The 14,362-nt window shown below is 39.2% G+C and overlaps 1 protein-coding gene across 2 annotated transcripts in view; it reads right to left on the bottom strand.

The window, feature by feature from the left end:
- The window catches only part of KLHL32 (kelch-like family member 32), a 203,056-nt gene that overhangs the window by 143,072 nt on the left and 45,622 nt on the right, over nt 1-14,362 (bottom strand). For both annotated transcript variants that reach the window (XM_005871470.2, XM_005871469.2), the window contains exon 2: nt 2,570-2,661. In XM_005871470.2, the coding sequence (XP_005871532.1) occupies nt 2,570-2,592 (23 nt within the window). In that variant the 5' untranslated portion in view covers nt 2,593-2,661. The remainder of the gene's footprint in view (nt 1-2,569; nt 2,662-14,362) is intronic.

The raw sequence follows: 14,362 nt of genomic DNA on the forward strand, positions 1-14,362 counted from the left end.
AGAAGGGAAATGAGGGGACAAAAAGGTTGATGGGTTGTAGAAAGTAGCAGGACCAGTAGATGAGACACTGCAATGAGGTCCAAGTACAACCATGGTGGAGGTAGCTATGAGCGAGACACAGAAGGAGTGGTCCTGGTAAGAGTAAAGTGTTTGATGTGGTTTCAGAAACAGAGCAACTACTGGAGATTCAAGGTCCGAGGTGTGAGTGTGGGAGAGGGTGGTTCAGTGAAGGGAGGACTTCGGGGATAAGCAGGTTGAAGATCCAAGGCCACAAAGTTGGACAGATTCTCCACGCAAACGCTGAGAGCACTGGGAAGTTGTAAAGGATTCATGATGAGGAAGAAGACTGAGACCAGGTGCTAAACGCTCAATGAATGAGGAAATGGCCCAGACAAGAGTGCAGTGGAGGTGAGGGTGAGAGAGGTAAAGAGCACCACCTTCAGAAGCAAGTTTTTGTGGGTTTTGCTGTGTTGTTGTTTTTTTTTCTCAGACAACCAGTTTGAAGAGTAATGATCTCGAAGCAAAACAATGTCCCAGGGTGACAACAATCTCTCTACTCATCCCTAAAACACACAAGACGTGAGGAAATAATAATGCCACGTGAGAGGGCTGCAAGAGAAGTGATGCCTCAGGAGAGGGCGGGTCTCAATGAAGTCAGGAGGTGGAGAGTTTTTCAGGGTGAGGGAGATGATAATAGTTACACAGGACGCAGGGAAGTTTGAAAGGTGGGGAAGAGAGGGCTCTGGGTCTCAGCAGAGAAGGAAAGACCACAGTGGAGATGATAGTGCTGTGGAGGACAGATGGCAATGGGAGTTGATCAGTAAAAACAGAGATGGCAGATTTAAAGAAAAAAAATCATTTCAGAAGAATGCACGTGGATCCTGGCAGCCAAAAATAAAGCACTTGGTTGAGGTGGTGGCAGACAGATACCATGGTCTTTATGTGCTCTATTGGCTGGAGGCCAAATCTAGAGCAGGATTTCTCCATGTCAGTGAAATCGATGTTCTGGGTTAGATCAGTTTTTGTTTTCTTTTTTTGCTATGGGGGAGAGCACTAGGGGAAGGTTATCTTATGCATTTTAAGATATTTAGCATCCCCGCCCCTGAGTGACAACCAAAAATGTTGCCAGGTATTTGCACAATGTATCCTGAGGGCAAACTCATCCCCCTAGAGCAGCGGTTCTCAACCTGTGGGTCGTGACCCCTTTGGCGGTCGAACGACCCTTTCACAGGGGTCGCCTAAGACCATCCTGCATATCAGATATTTACATTACGATTCATAACAGTAGCAACATTACAGTTATGAAGTAGCAACGAAAATAATTTTATGGTTGGGGGTCACAACATGAGGAACTGTATTTAAAGGGCCAGAAGGTTGAGAACCACTGCCCTAGAGAGTCACTGGTCTAGAGCAGCAGATTCCCTTGGGGAGTGCAGAGGCACCATGCCATCAGCAGCAATGCCTATTTCGGAACACATTTTTGGAACTGGTAATCCCTAATAGCTTCAGAGTTGTGGAGGAAAGCTGGTTTCAGTATTTCATAGACAAATCCAATTCTTAATATTTTTATAAAGAAGGTATTTCCCAGGTTTATCACCTTTCTTATTCTTTGATCTGAAGATCCATTTGTTTCCTCAGAGGCTGATGAAGACTTGCCTCCACTGAGACTATTCAAAGGAACACCCTGCATTTTCTAAATGACTGCCTCTGGGTTTGGGGAATGTGCCAAGCTCCATTCTGCCTGAGGCATTCCCCCTTGTCATCCCACCTGCAGACTCAGATCATAGAGCACTTCCTAAGGAAGGCACTTCCTCATCCCAGCAATCCTGTACTCTTCCTCCAAAGCACTTCTCACAATGCCATTTGCATTATTCCTGGTGTGATTTGCCCATAGAATATACATTTTATAAGGGCAGTAACCTCATCTATGTTATTCACTGCTGGATCCTCTGCACCAAGTAGGGTGCTTGGCTCAATAAATATGTTAAATAAGTAAATTATTAAGAGAAAATGTCATGAGTATTTTAAGAATATGTATCACACTCCCCAGTGATTGCTTTAGGATGACAGTCAAATATATGTATAACTTTTTGATTATTTTAAAAAAATTTATTGATTTAAGAGAGAAACATTGATTTGTTGTTTTACTTATTTATGCATTCATTGGTTGATTCTTGTATGTGCCCTGACTGGAGATCGAACCTGCAACCATGGCATGTGGGGATGACATTCTAACCAACTAAGCTACCTGGCCAGGGCCTAATACTTTTTAAAATCATATACCTTCATAGCAGTATGCCTTTTGTTTGAGGGAGGTTAATATCCTAAATAAGAAAAAGATAAAAACTAGTATCAGTCAAAGAACGATGAAACATGTCTAGGTCTGACTAGTAACCAGATCACAGCACTTAGCCCTGGTGTTACCATATGAAACTCACACACACTCTGACTGGATGGCTTAATTCCTTCAAATATGTGTTGCGCCCCTGCTCTGCACTTGGTCCTGGAATGTGCAGTGTGAAGACTGGGGGCTGACTACACCACGCAGGACATATGCTGCCGGGCTCACCTGAGGCAGTGTTCAGACGGCATTTTCCAGCAGGGTTCTGGGGTCCGCAGGGTCAGCCTAGAGGTTTGCAGCAGAATTGGCAAGCATTCCAGCTGAACAGAAAGACATGAAAGAAAAGCACAGTGAGCTAAATGCAAAAAAACGCACCCTTTGGGCCTTTAGATTCCCAAGGAGTTTTACAATTGAGATATAACATTCCGACTGGATGCTCTTTTAATAAACAATAGTCCAAAAAGTTAAGTGTTCAAGTTTTTTTTTTTTACTTTATTGAAACCCAACAATAGCTAAATTAAGGGCTACAGTAAAAATTAAAACATCAGGCGGCCAAAGGGAAAATTTTACATTTGATAAACTAAACCTACAAAGTTCTAAACCACAAGTACTAGTTCACTCATCATTTATGCGATTTTACTTTCCTTCCAAACATGAATACTGGGGAAATTAAGATTTAAAAAAGTATGTCTTTGTTAAACGTCTACAGAAATATGATTTTCTATTCAAGGAGCAGATTTCTGAAAACCAGATTTAAAAAATAACATACAGAGAGGATGAAAATTAGTAGAAAATAGAAAATAGATTCTCAGAAGAGCTTTAGGATTAGCATAGTTGGAAATATATAATAGGATGAAGTTATCAACCTTGAAATTGCTCCTTGCCTATATATTCATTTAATCTCACCCCAACCCTCTAGCCCCCCCTCACAGCCCGTGTTTTCAATCACTGGTGTAACTCTAAAGAGAAAATTAAATTATTTGAATAGTCTGGCACCTGGTCCATGACGATGCTTTACAACTCTCATTAGAGGGTCTCTAGCACCTACTTTCTAATACACTCAAGTGGAAAAATTAATTCCAACCTGGAAAATCTTAAGCAGGTTCTCTTCTGCCTCAATTATATTTTGAAAAGCAATAACAAGGTAAAAACACTTATAAAAGGAATGTGTTAAGCTGTGCCTATTTCTGCTGATTTGTACAAAAGAGGAAACTATGGTTTCCAATATGACTAAAATATAGTATTTGTTATAGTGTATACAAACCCTCAATTGGGTATGCTATATAGTAATTCATATAGATATATCATAATTTGCTTCAGTATCCCATTGTTATTGAACATCAGGTTTTTTCTAACATTATTCATACAATTATATTTTTTATTTCTTGTTTTCTTTCTTCATCTATAATTATAAAAAATAGGATATCTATACTTTCATTTATTTCAAATTTGTTTTGACAAACCTAAAAATGAGCATCACTTTCAATGACTCCATTATGACTGAGTAGGGCAGGGGCTGAGAATAATTCAAGGCACACTGTTTTATTATCTAAGATACTTTCTTAGTAACCTATCACTGCTACAGTTTCCTTTCAGAATCTAGGTTATCATCTCCAGGCTATTATAGCCTAACACAAACACTAACAGAGATGGTCACTTGAACTTTAAAATGGCAAAAGAATGTTTATTATTACAGACAGGTAACAAAAAACTTAACCTTTCTGAAATTCAAATATTTTTAAACTCACCCAATAACAAGGCAAATGAAGAACAAGTATCCTAAAAGTTAAAATCATCCAAAATTAAAGGACACATTGAACTTTATATTTTTCAGACATTCCAAAAATTATAATAAGAAATCATAAGATAAATTAAATTCCCTTATTATTTGGAAACCAACTCACTAAATGAGCTATTTTTATACTAATCCTACCTTTTTAAAAAATTTTGATATTGTGCTCATCATTAACTTTGAAATATTACATTAACATATTATTTCTCTCCATCCTGAATTTTTGGGTTCTCTCTGAAATTTTGCACCTCATTCACCTCACCCTAGTCTCAGCTCTGTTCTCTGTCATGTAGATTAGTAAACTAAGAAAGCAATTCTGCAGGGAAAGAAACAGAAAAAAAAGAAGCAGACATACAGAGAAAAGGTTAGAGGCAAGAGATGGAAAGAGAGGACATTCTGGATTTTCCATGCATTCCTGCCTCTGGGGTACATAAATAACCTAGACCTTTATAACAAATTCCATGTCTTATTTAGGCTAACACAACTGGAGATTAAAAGATCCCCAAGAAAATCAAGTAGAGCCCTATCTAAGATTTTGTTTGGGGATAATAGGGTGTGTGTGTGGGGCGGGGGGGGTTCTGCTGCTTTAAAAACACAGTAACACATATTCATATTACTTCTATGGGAAAATGCATTCCAAGAAATTCCCAGAAAACATAGGTTTAAATAAGTAAGGTACACAATTTTGTGACACTTAATGCTATTTCCTCTGCATTCTTTAAATGACCAAGCTCCTGAAGACACCGTTTAACTGCTTTCCACACAAATTCATTACATGAGAAGGCAAATGTAGTCTATGCCCGTGGCTTAGTGGTCAACCACTGAATGTATAAAATATTATTTTGGTGAACAGACAATTTACTGACTTCACTAAACATAATTTAAAGGCAAGGCATATATTTATAAAAATAGGAAAACATACGTTAAAATCTTAAGTATCTTTTAATCAGCTTTCAAGCTTAGCTTAATGCTCCTGGGAAGGGGAAAGGGGATTTCCCTCTGCAGCTTAATTACTACATGAGAACAAGGCAGGTACAGTGCTTTCTGTTTATCAGTGTAGAGTCTGGCTGCTAAACAGTGGAACCAACAAAACATGCACTGTCCCCCAAAAGACTAGTACCACAGATTTCCGTCTTTGTGGTTAAAAACGCAACCAAATAAACTTAGCTTGCAAACACAAGTGAAGCAAATATTTTATAAAATGGAGCCATGTTCACATATCAACTTGCGGTCATGATAGCTGGCCCACCCCACGCCACCCACATCACTGCCTCTCCTTTTATTCACAAAACTGAATCACACATAATGATTTGCTCAGGTGACAGGTATGAAGGTGAATTTTTACTTCTGTTTCACTGTTTGCTAATGTAGTTCACGTGCTAAGTACTATTTTTTTTAAATATATATTTTTATTGATTCCTTACAGAGAGGAAGGGAGAGGGACAGAGAGCCAGAAACATTGATGAGAGAGAAACATCAATCAGCTGCCTCCTGCACACCCCCCACTGGGGATGTGCCCGCAACCAAGGCACATGCCCTTGAAGTACTATTTTTTAATGCCAAAAATATGTGTGGCAGCAATCCTCCCAGGACTGTTCCCACGGCCTCTGAGCAGCGTGGGATGCTCCAGGCCCCCCTTCAAGCTCTCCAGCGGAAGCCTGCACTCATCTGGGGACACACAGCAAGCAGCTCTCAAAACTACAGTAGTTCTTGCACATAGTTGACGTTATTCACTGGCATCACTCTTAGGAAATGTTCATTATTGCAATCCCCTCTTTTACTGGTGAGCTTCTTCTCAAATATCTGTTTGGTACATAGGATTGATGGGGTTTCTTTAATCTTCATAGCTTTTATTTTCATTCAAATGTTTCAAGGTTGCCAGGTCTTCACTTAGAATGAAATTTTTGGACATTGAAAATAGTATTTTCAGAGGAAAAATATCTTATTAAACCATAGTAGTGTGAAAAGGAACAAATAAAGTAAATGTCTAACAGGTCTGACTTGGTTAAGTGCAAAGAAAGACCAGATAGACTAATGTAGGATAATATGATCAACAAACATAAAATACTAAAAGCTATCTTTAGCTATTTTAATTACGGGATGTACACCAATACTACCAACATACTAGTATAAGAAACTGGCTTATTCTTGTTCCTTTTAAAAATACTTGATGATTTTTGAAAATATTAGTTATTCTTGATCTCAGCAACTTATAGAAATTAAAGGGAAATATCAGCAGATTTTAAGCAGGCAGAAGAAAAATGCAAGAGATAAAGAGGTGGTTTATAGGAATCAAGCCTGGATAAAAGAAATTTGAATTATAGGTGCAAGTCTTGAGCATTAAAAACTAGTTACATTAGATGATTCTTCAAATATATTCAAGGGCTTGTTGAGCCCAATCAACCAATTACATCAAATTAATATATCTTGAAAAGAAATGTTTCTTCTAAGCATAAAAGAATTAGGACACATCCAAATGGTCCCAATCATTATTTTACTTATGTATTACATATGGTGTTAATTTACCTTTAATTCTAAATATTTCATAAATTGGTTTATTTTTAACACCAGTAAATCAGTGTATTTTTAAAAACAGTACATCATCATATCATGTCTAATAAATAATATTAGATATTCCTTTTATCTGAAAGATAGTCAGGGGCACCCCACTGGCATACTTTCCTATATGGACTATTCTTTCCTGGAGATTAACAAGGCTGCTTGCCCTTTCAGACAGTGAACAACACATCTAAGCTCTCCCTCCAAATAATAAAGAAATGAGATGATTTAGCTCTAACAGGAACAGTCCAATGTACAATTTAATCCCTGACTAGGAATGTAGACCAAAAGAATGAAATTGCCCCTTTCTTACAAAACCATATAACCCCTTTAATATATAAAATAGAGGACAATTATTCAGGATATATTCCTGAGATCATACCCCTAAAGTCTTTCTATTAAACAATGGCCATTATAAGTTTTAATTAAAAATAATTTGAAATAATCACCACTTCACCTACTACCATGAGCCAAAAGCTTTCTTTGATTGCATGCATGAACTCATTAATCCTACAAATTATCTGATATTATTATTCTTATTTTATTGATAAGGAACTTAGGGATGAGTACTTCACAAAAAATCACAGGACTAGGAATTGGTAGTGTTGGGGGTCAAAACCTATTCTGTTTAACTCCAAAGTTTGCACTATTAATTATCCTGCTCTAATCCCAAATTTTACTAAAAAAATCATAAAACTATTACTTTTAAAGGCATATAGTATTGCCCCCTTATCCAAGAGGGATTCATTCCAAGACCCCCAGTGGATGCCTGATATACTATGTTTTTTTCCTACACATACATAACTTTTCACTTAAAGGAATCACTTTATGGCTTCTCTTTGGCATATCCAAATCACCAGCATGACTACTCTTGGGCTTTGGGCCCTTATTAAGTAAAATAAGGAGACTTGAGCACAAGCTTTGTGATACCAGCACAGTGGATCTGATAACCTACATGGCTACTGAGTGACTAATGGGTGGGTAGCATATTCAGTATGGATAAGCTGGACAAAGGGAGAATTCACAGGAAAGAGAGGATGGTGTTAAATATTATCACACTACTCAGCATAACATACAACTTAAAACTTACGAATTGTTTAGTTCTAGAATTTACCATTTGATATGTTCAACAACAGTTGACCATGGAAAGTGAAACTGCAGATAAGAGAGGACTACTGTGACTAAAACTAAAAATATACATTACATGAAAATTATAGAAAAAATACAGTCAATGAATGCTAAATAATATAAGACACAAGTATATATGTAATGATATACTAAGTATTTCTTATAATCCTATGAGAGAGAGAAAAAATCAAAAGGCAAAAGGCGAAATATCTTTTTGCAGATGGATCTCATCAGAGGTTGCCTGAACACACCAACAACCACTGTAAATTGGCCTGGCATGATAATCCAAAATAAACAAATATTTGTAATAGGGAGAGAGCAAACTCCTTTTATATTATGAAACACACTAAATCATCAATTGTTTTGAAGAAGGTGATACCTAACCATATTTCGTAGTTAGGAAAGGAGTGCCAATGCCATGAAATTTATGAAAGCTCATGCAGCAGAGCTTCAAGGTCTTCTATTATATTTAACACTATACATATTTGAAAGCATCAAGTAACATGCTTAGTACACAGTGGTGCTCCATAAACATTAATTTGACTCCCCTTCCCTGTCTCCCATATAGAAATATAGAGGCCACTCTCTGCAAAAGTGTAGATAAGAGCATGGCTGGGAGAGAAACTGAACATATCAGATGTCACAGTCAGCCCCAGGTAGAACCTGACCAGATGAAGTTAACAGGGCTCAAGAAATTGCTCTGCATTTCATTAGAAAACAATTATCAAAATGGAGAAAGTGTAGCTTGTCAGCGACGTGAAATTTTTAAAAATCCAATAATTTGTACAACTATAAGTAGTTGTCAAAAGAGCAAGAGATAGAAGACAAGTCATTAATATTGTCTATATGTAAAGTATGCACACATCAGTAAGAAAAAGATGAATCGCTCCATAGGAAATAACGGACAAAGAGTATAAACAGGCAAATCACCCAAGAAGAGATATAAAGGAACTGGAAACATATTAAAATGTTCCCTCTGGTTAGGAATAAAAATGCAAATGAGTCATCAAGATACCATTTCCTTGCAATCACATTGGCAAAGAAGAATGATGGCCAATGGTAGCAAGGAAAATGATGTTCTTATGCAATGCAGCTGGGTATCTAAATTGGCACAAGCATTCTGGAGGGAAATTTGTAAATATGTATCAAAGGCCTTAGAATGGGCAAACCCTTTGATCTAGAAATTCCACAAGTAAAAAACCAACCTATAGAACTAATCAGGCAAGTGTGCAAAGATATATGTACAAGGAGATCCACTGGAGTGTTGTTTATACAAGCAAAAAGTACAAGCAATCATGTTAGGGGATGAGTTAAATGCTGTATCTCCTTCAATGGAGAACCAAACAGTAATTTAAAATGGTTATATAATATATAATCCTATATAATCAAACCCTAATATGCAAATCGACTGAACGGAGGAATGACTGGTCGCTATGATGCGCACTGACCACCAAGGGCAGACGCTCAATGCAGGAGCTACCCCCTGGTGGTCAGTGCACTCCCACAGAGGGAGTGCTGCTGAGCCAAAAGCCAGCCGGGCTCATGGCTGGCACAGCAGTGGTGTCAGGAGCCCCTCCTGCCTCTGCAGCAGCGCTAATGACCCCTTGGGGGATGTCTGCAGGGAGCAGGCCTAAGTCAGCAGGCGGACATCCCCTGAGGGGTCCCAGACTGCAAGAGGGTGCAGTCCGGGCTGAAGAACCCTCCCGCCCCCAGTGCATGAATGTCGTGCACTGGGCCTCTAGTATGTACTTTTTAACATTAAAAAATACTTACATGCTTTAAGAGAAAAATAATAAATCAATACATATTGTAAAACCAATTTTGTAATAATATATATTTTAGATGTTAATGATGATTATTCTTCATTATAGAAAAGCTTTTTAAAATTAGTTATCTGTGTTTTTTACTGTTTCTCTAGTAAGCATGTACTATGTATATGTGTAATTAAAAACAAGGATGAATAAGAAAATGAGGTTTTGTGTCCAAAATCCAGTACTTACCAGACATACAACTTTAGATCAGTCAGCTAATTCCAAGACTCAGTTTCTTCATATATAAAATTGGTGTAATAACAAATGCTATCTCTCAGGGCCAGTCTGAGAATAAAACTAAAAACAAAAAGCACTTTGAAACTGTAAAGTATTTGATGAACATTGGTTGTTGTTACTAGCTGACAGAAAGTCCAATAAAAGACAGAAAGAACCTGATAGATTCTCAGGTGACACAAGAGAAGAGTGGAGGAAATGCTAGTCCTCCTCCACCTGCACAGGTCATCACAGGTGGCAGTGTAGTCGTTTCTTAGTGTCACGTGAAAGGGAAGGGGTCGTGATGATGAAGATGATGAAGATAATAGGACAACCTTTATTAAGCACTTAATAAGTGTCCAGCACAGGAACTGGTTTGCTTACCTGATTTAATCCATCAGGCATCTTACTATCCCTTTTTTATGAATCAGGACATTAAAGCTTAAAGAGGTCAAGTAATATGTGGAAAGGTGCCTGATGAAACCAGGCTTCCAACCCAGCAGACTTGCCCCAGAGTCCACACTCTTCAATACACCTGACACTAATAAAAGGAATGTATCCCAGGACACAGTGCTCAAGAGGGCAGGGCCAATAGCCATGAGCACCAGGGCCAGAGGGCTAAAGTAACATCAACTTGGAGTCAAAACAAAGGAAGTTTCCAATAATCTAAGATGACCAAAGACTGGAGAATTTACCATGCAAGGTAATATCTCCATCACTGCAAGTAAAATTGAGACTATAATACACATTCAAGGTTGTTCTGAAGGGAACTCAATGGCCCTAGGCCTGCCTGCCCCATAGAAGCCCACGGCAGGATCAGGACCTACAACCACCACCGACTAGTGTCTCCTAAGGAGGTCCCTGTTATGCGGTGAACTGTGTCCCTCCAAGCTCACATGTTCAAATGTTAACCCCCTTAGAATGTGACTATGTTTGAAGATAGGGCTTTTAAAGAGGTAATTAAAGTAAAATGAGTTTTATGGGTTAGCTCTAATCCAATGTGACTAGTGTCCCTATAAGAAGAGGTTAGGACACACATGAGTACAGAGGAGACACCATGTGAGGACACGACAAGAAGGCAGCAGCTACAAGCCAAAGAGATGGGCTTAGAGAGAAACCAACCCTGTGGACGCCTTTACCTAGGACATGCATCCTCCAGAACAGGGGTCCTCAAACTACGGCCCGCGGGCCACATGCAAATACAAATACTGTATTTGTTCCCATTTTGTTTTTTTTACTTCAAAATAAGATATGTGCAGTGTGCATAGGAATTTGTTCATAGTTTTTTTTTTAAACTATAGTCCGGCCCTCCAACGGTCTGAGGGACAGTGAACTGGCCCCCTGTTTAAAAAGTTTGAGGACCCCTGCTCCAGAACAAACAGAAAATAATTTTTGTTGGTTAAGCCACCCAGTCTGTGGGACTTTGTTATGGCAGCCCTAGCAAACGAATACAGCTGGGCACAGCCCACTATGGGCCAGTCCTTGTCCTTGGCTGCCCTCTCATCACCACTCTACACTGAAATCAGCCATCTCTGGCCACTACTGACTTGGCCTACCCGTCTCTGCTTTCCTCATCTCATAGGCTGTGCCAGGCCCCCTGACCACCATGCCTCTAGGTCTGGGACAGCCAGAGCTCTGCTCAAAGCTGGGCCACAGGTGACTGAGAAACCACCAGCCACGGGGAACCCCTGGCCTGACAGCTGCCTCTCAACTCATGCTCCCCAAGAGTATCTGGCTTCCACCTTTACATTTCCAGTCAGTGCTCACCTTTCTCAAGGGTGCTATAACCCACCACTCTCCAAGGAAATTCCCTCTGGAAAGCCGCTTAGACTCCTAAGCACAGAATTTGTTTGTTTTACTGGAGCCATTTCCTTCCCAGGTTATGTAAGTACTGTGGGGGTCCCAGCAGCCAGGGGAGAGAGTCCAGAGTATGGGAGACGGGCACCTGCCATCTCCCTGTGTCCCAAGGCCAAGTGCTGTATACCTGTAAGCCTTCTCCATAACTTCAGTGATCACTTTCCTTCAGGGGCCTTCTACCAAGCTGCCTTTCATGGATAACCCCACCAGTCTGTCACACATGACTACAAACGTGTACAGCCTTTCCAATTCAGTCCTGCTGCTGGATCCACCCTCAGAGGAGAGGGAGGGACACTACCCACTTCCACATGCTGCGGAGACCCAGCTCCAGCCAAGATACCCAGGTACAAGGCAGTCAACTGAATATAGGCAAAAACCTTTGGCCATCTGATTATCTCACTGCTCTGCTTAAAAAGGTTGTGATAAGGTCAAATTCCCTAAAATTGCACCCCTGCTAACATCGCTAGCATTGTATCCTGACACTTGACTTCTTGTTTTCTGGTCACAGTCATGCAGATCTACTCATCCACACTGAACAACTGTTCTCTCCCTTCAGGATACTGGTACCTCTCTTCTTTGCCTGGTTAGCTCCTATTCAAACTGCAAGTTTCAGATGTTCCTTCCTCTGGGAAGCCTCCCTTAACCTCCCAGGTCTGAGTTAATTACTCTTCTACATGCTCCAATAACACCTAAACATCTACACTCAGAATCAACACTCTGTATAATTACTTGTTTGGAGAAAGGGGAGGCCAAAATCTATTGCACCCACCTCATTTCCACCCATACTCTACCCCCAGGTAGTAAGCTCTTTAAATGGGGTGACTATTCAACTTGGGATAGTCATAGTTTTGCCTGGTGTCCTAGTCTAATTACTAATTGCATCCCCATTTGTTCTCTGTTGTTTCCCAGTTTGGATGATACGTTTTTTGGTCATCTTGACTATAGAGGGAGGATCCACATTTTTTTTGGTTCACTGTCTTGAATCTGTTAGAATGACAATTGTGCTCACAAAATCCCCAAAAGCAGACAGAGTAAAAGTACAATACCTCTCCATTTTAGAATGAAGAGAATGACATCTCAATCCCAGATTATTTGCATATATTGAATCACAACATGTTAACTTATATTACAAAATTCATGCCCTAAAAGAATAAAGTGCTGCACTGAATATAAAAAAGTTCTCTAATAAGAAAGAACAAGGATGAAGTTTCCAGCCACCCTCATGAATACAGCTAAAGACCTTGGGAACCAAACTAAAATATAATGTTTAAGTCAGTTCTTCCAGTCACATTAGCACACCCCTTTTCAGTTCTTCCTTTAATTTAATTTTTAGCTCCATCACTCCTCTATGAATAGAAGCACAAAATGCTTGGATCAGTTACACAGTCTTGTCAAAATAACCTAACCTGCAATTATAACATCCTAAGGTGCTTTTGAAAAATGCTGCCATGAAAACTTTTTTCTTAAAGAAAATGCTATAGAGCTCACACCACTGAAAATTAAATCTTCCAGCTGAATATTTATAGATGGCACAATGTAGATCTTGAAACTTATGCTGATATACAAATTATTTATATGATAAGTAACATTATTATAGGGCAAAAACATCAATAAGCTTCACTAAATATACTTAAAAAACTCTGTATAAAAAGTTATTCATCCGACAGTAAATGAACAGTCCCCTCTGATTAATAGTTGTTTTCTAACAAACAGAAAATGTGGTTTACAGTTCCCCAACCTATGATCTAGATGTAACCCAGACTCTGCCCTTCAAATAGCTTATAATCTGCAAAGCAAGGTATAGCATCCATACTTGTATTCTGCGTTTTCTTCTATTGAGAGATGTACAATATTTTCCTCATTTTAAAATGTCTAAAATTGAGGTTGTACCTTGAGTCAATATATTCACTAGTATGCTACTGTTTTCTCCCTTAAAAAGCTGTTGTGTGTTTCACAACTGCAAGAAGCGTTAGAACTGGGGAAGCACTGTAATTTATGTACCTACTTAAGGAAGCTAGGAGTACAGGTACTATTACATTTGATTCTTACAATGATCTAGCATTGTAAGAACTAAATAGGTCAATTTTTTAGGAGAAAAAATCAGAGATTCAATAAGCTGAAATGCTTAAGGTAAAAAGAAAAAGAACTGGTAACTGGTGAAGCTGATGTTCAGATCCAGCTCTGTTACATTCTGCCGCACGCACTGGCTACCAAAGGCAAGATGGATGAGTTAGAATGGCAGAGGAAAGGTAAATGAAGCGAGATAGGTGTGAGTTAGAGTGGTGGAGGAAAGTTAAATGAAGCGAGATGGGTGTGAGTTAGAATGGCAGAGGAAAGGTAAATGAAGCGAGATGGGTGTGAGTTAGAGTGGTGGAGGAAAGTTAAATGAAGAAGCACTGAAGAACACAGAGAGGAAGAAATGGCTTTCCCCATTAAAAGATATTGCCCTAACCGGTTTGGCTTAGTGGATAAAGCGTTGGCCTGTGGACTGAAAGGTCCCAGGTTCGATTCCAGTCAAGGGCATGTACCTTGGTTGCGGGAACATCCCCAGTAAGAGGTGTGCAGGAGGCAGCTGATCATCGATGTTTCTAACTCTCTATCCCTCTCCCTTCCTCTCTGTAAAAAAAATCAATAAAATATATATATATTTTTAAAAAGATA

The sequence above is a fragment of the Myotis brandtii genome, unplaced genomic scaffold, assembly GCF_000412655.1.
Source record: "Myotis brandtii unplaced genomic scaffold, ASM41265v1 scaffold343, whole genome shotgun sequence".
Classification (NCBI taxonomy): domain Eukaryota; kingdom Metazoa; phylum Chordata; class Mammalia; order Chiroptera; family Vespertilionidae; genus Myotis; species Myotis brandtii.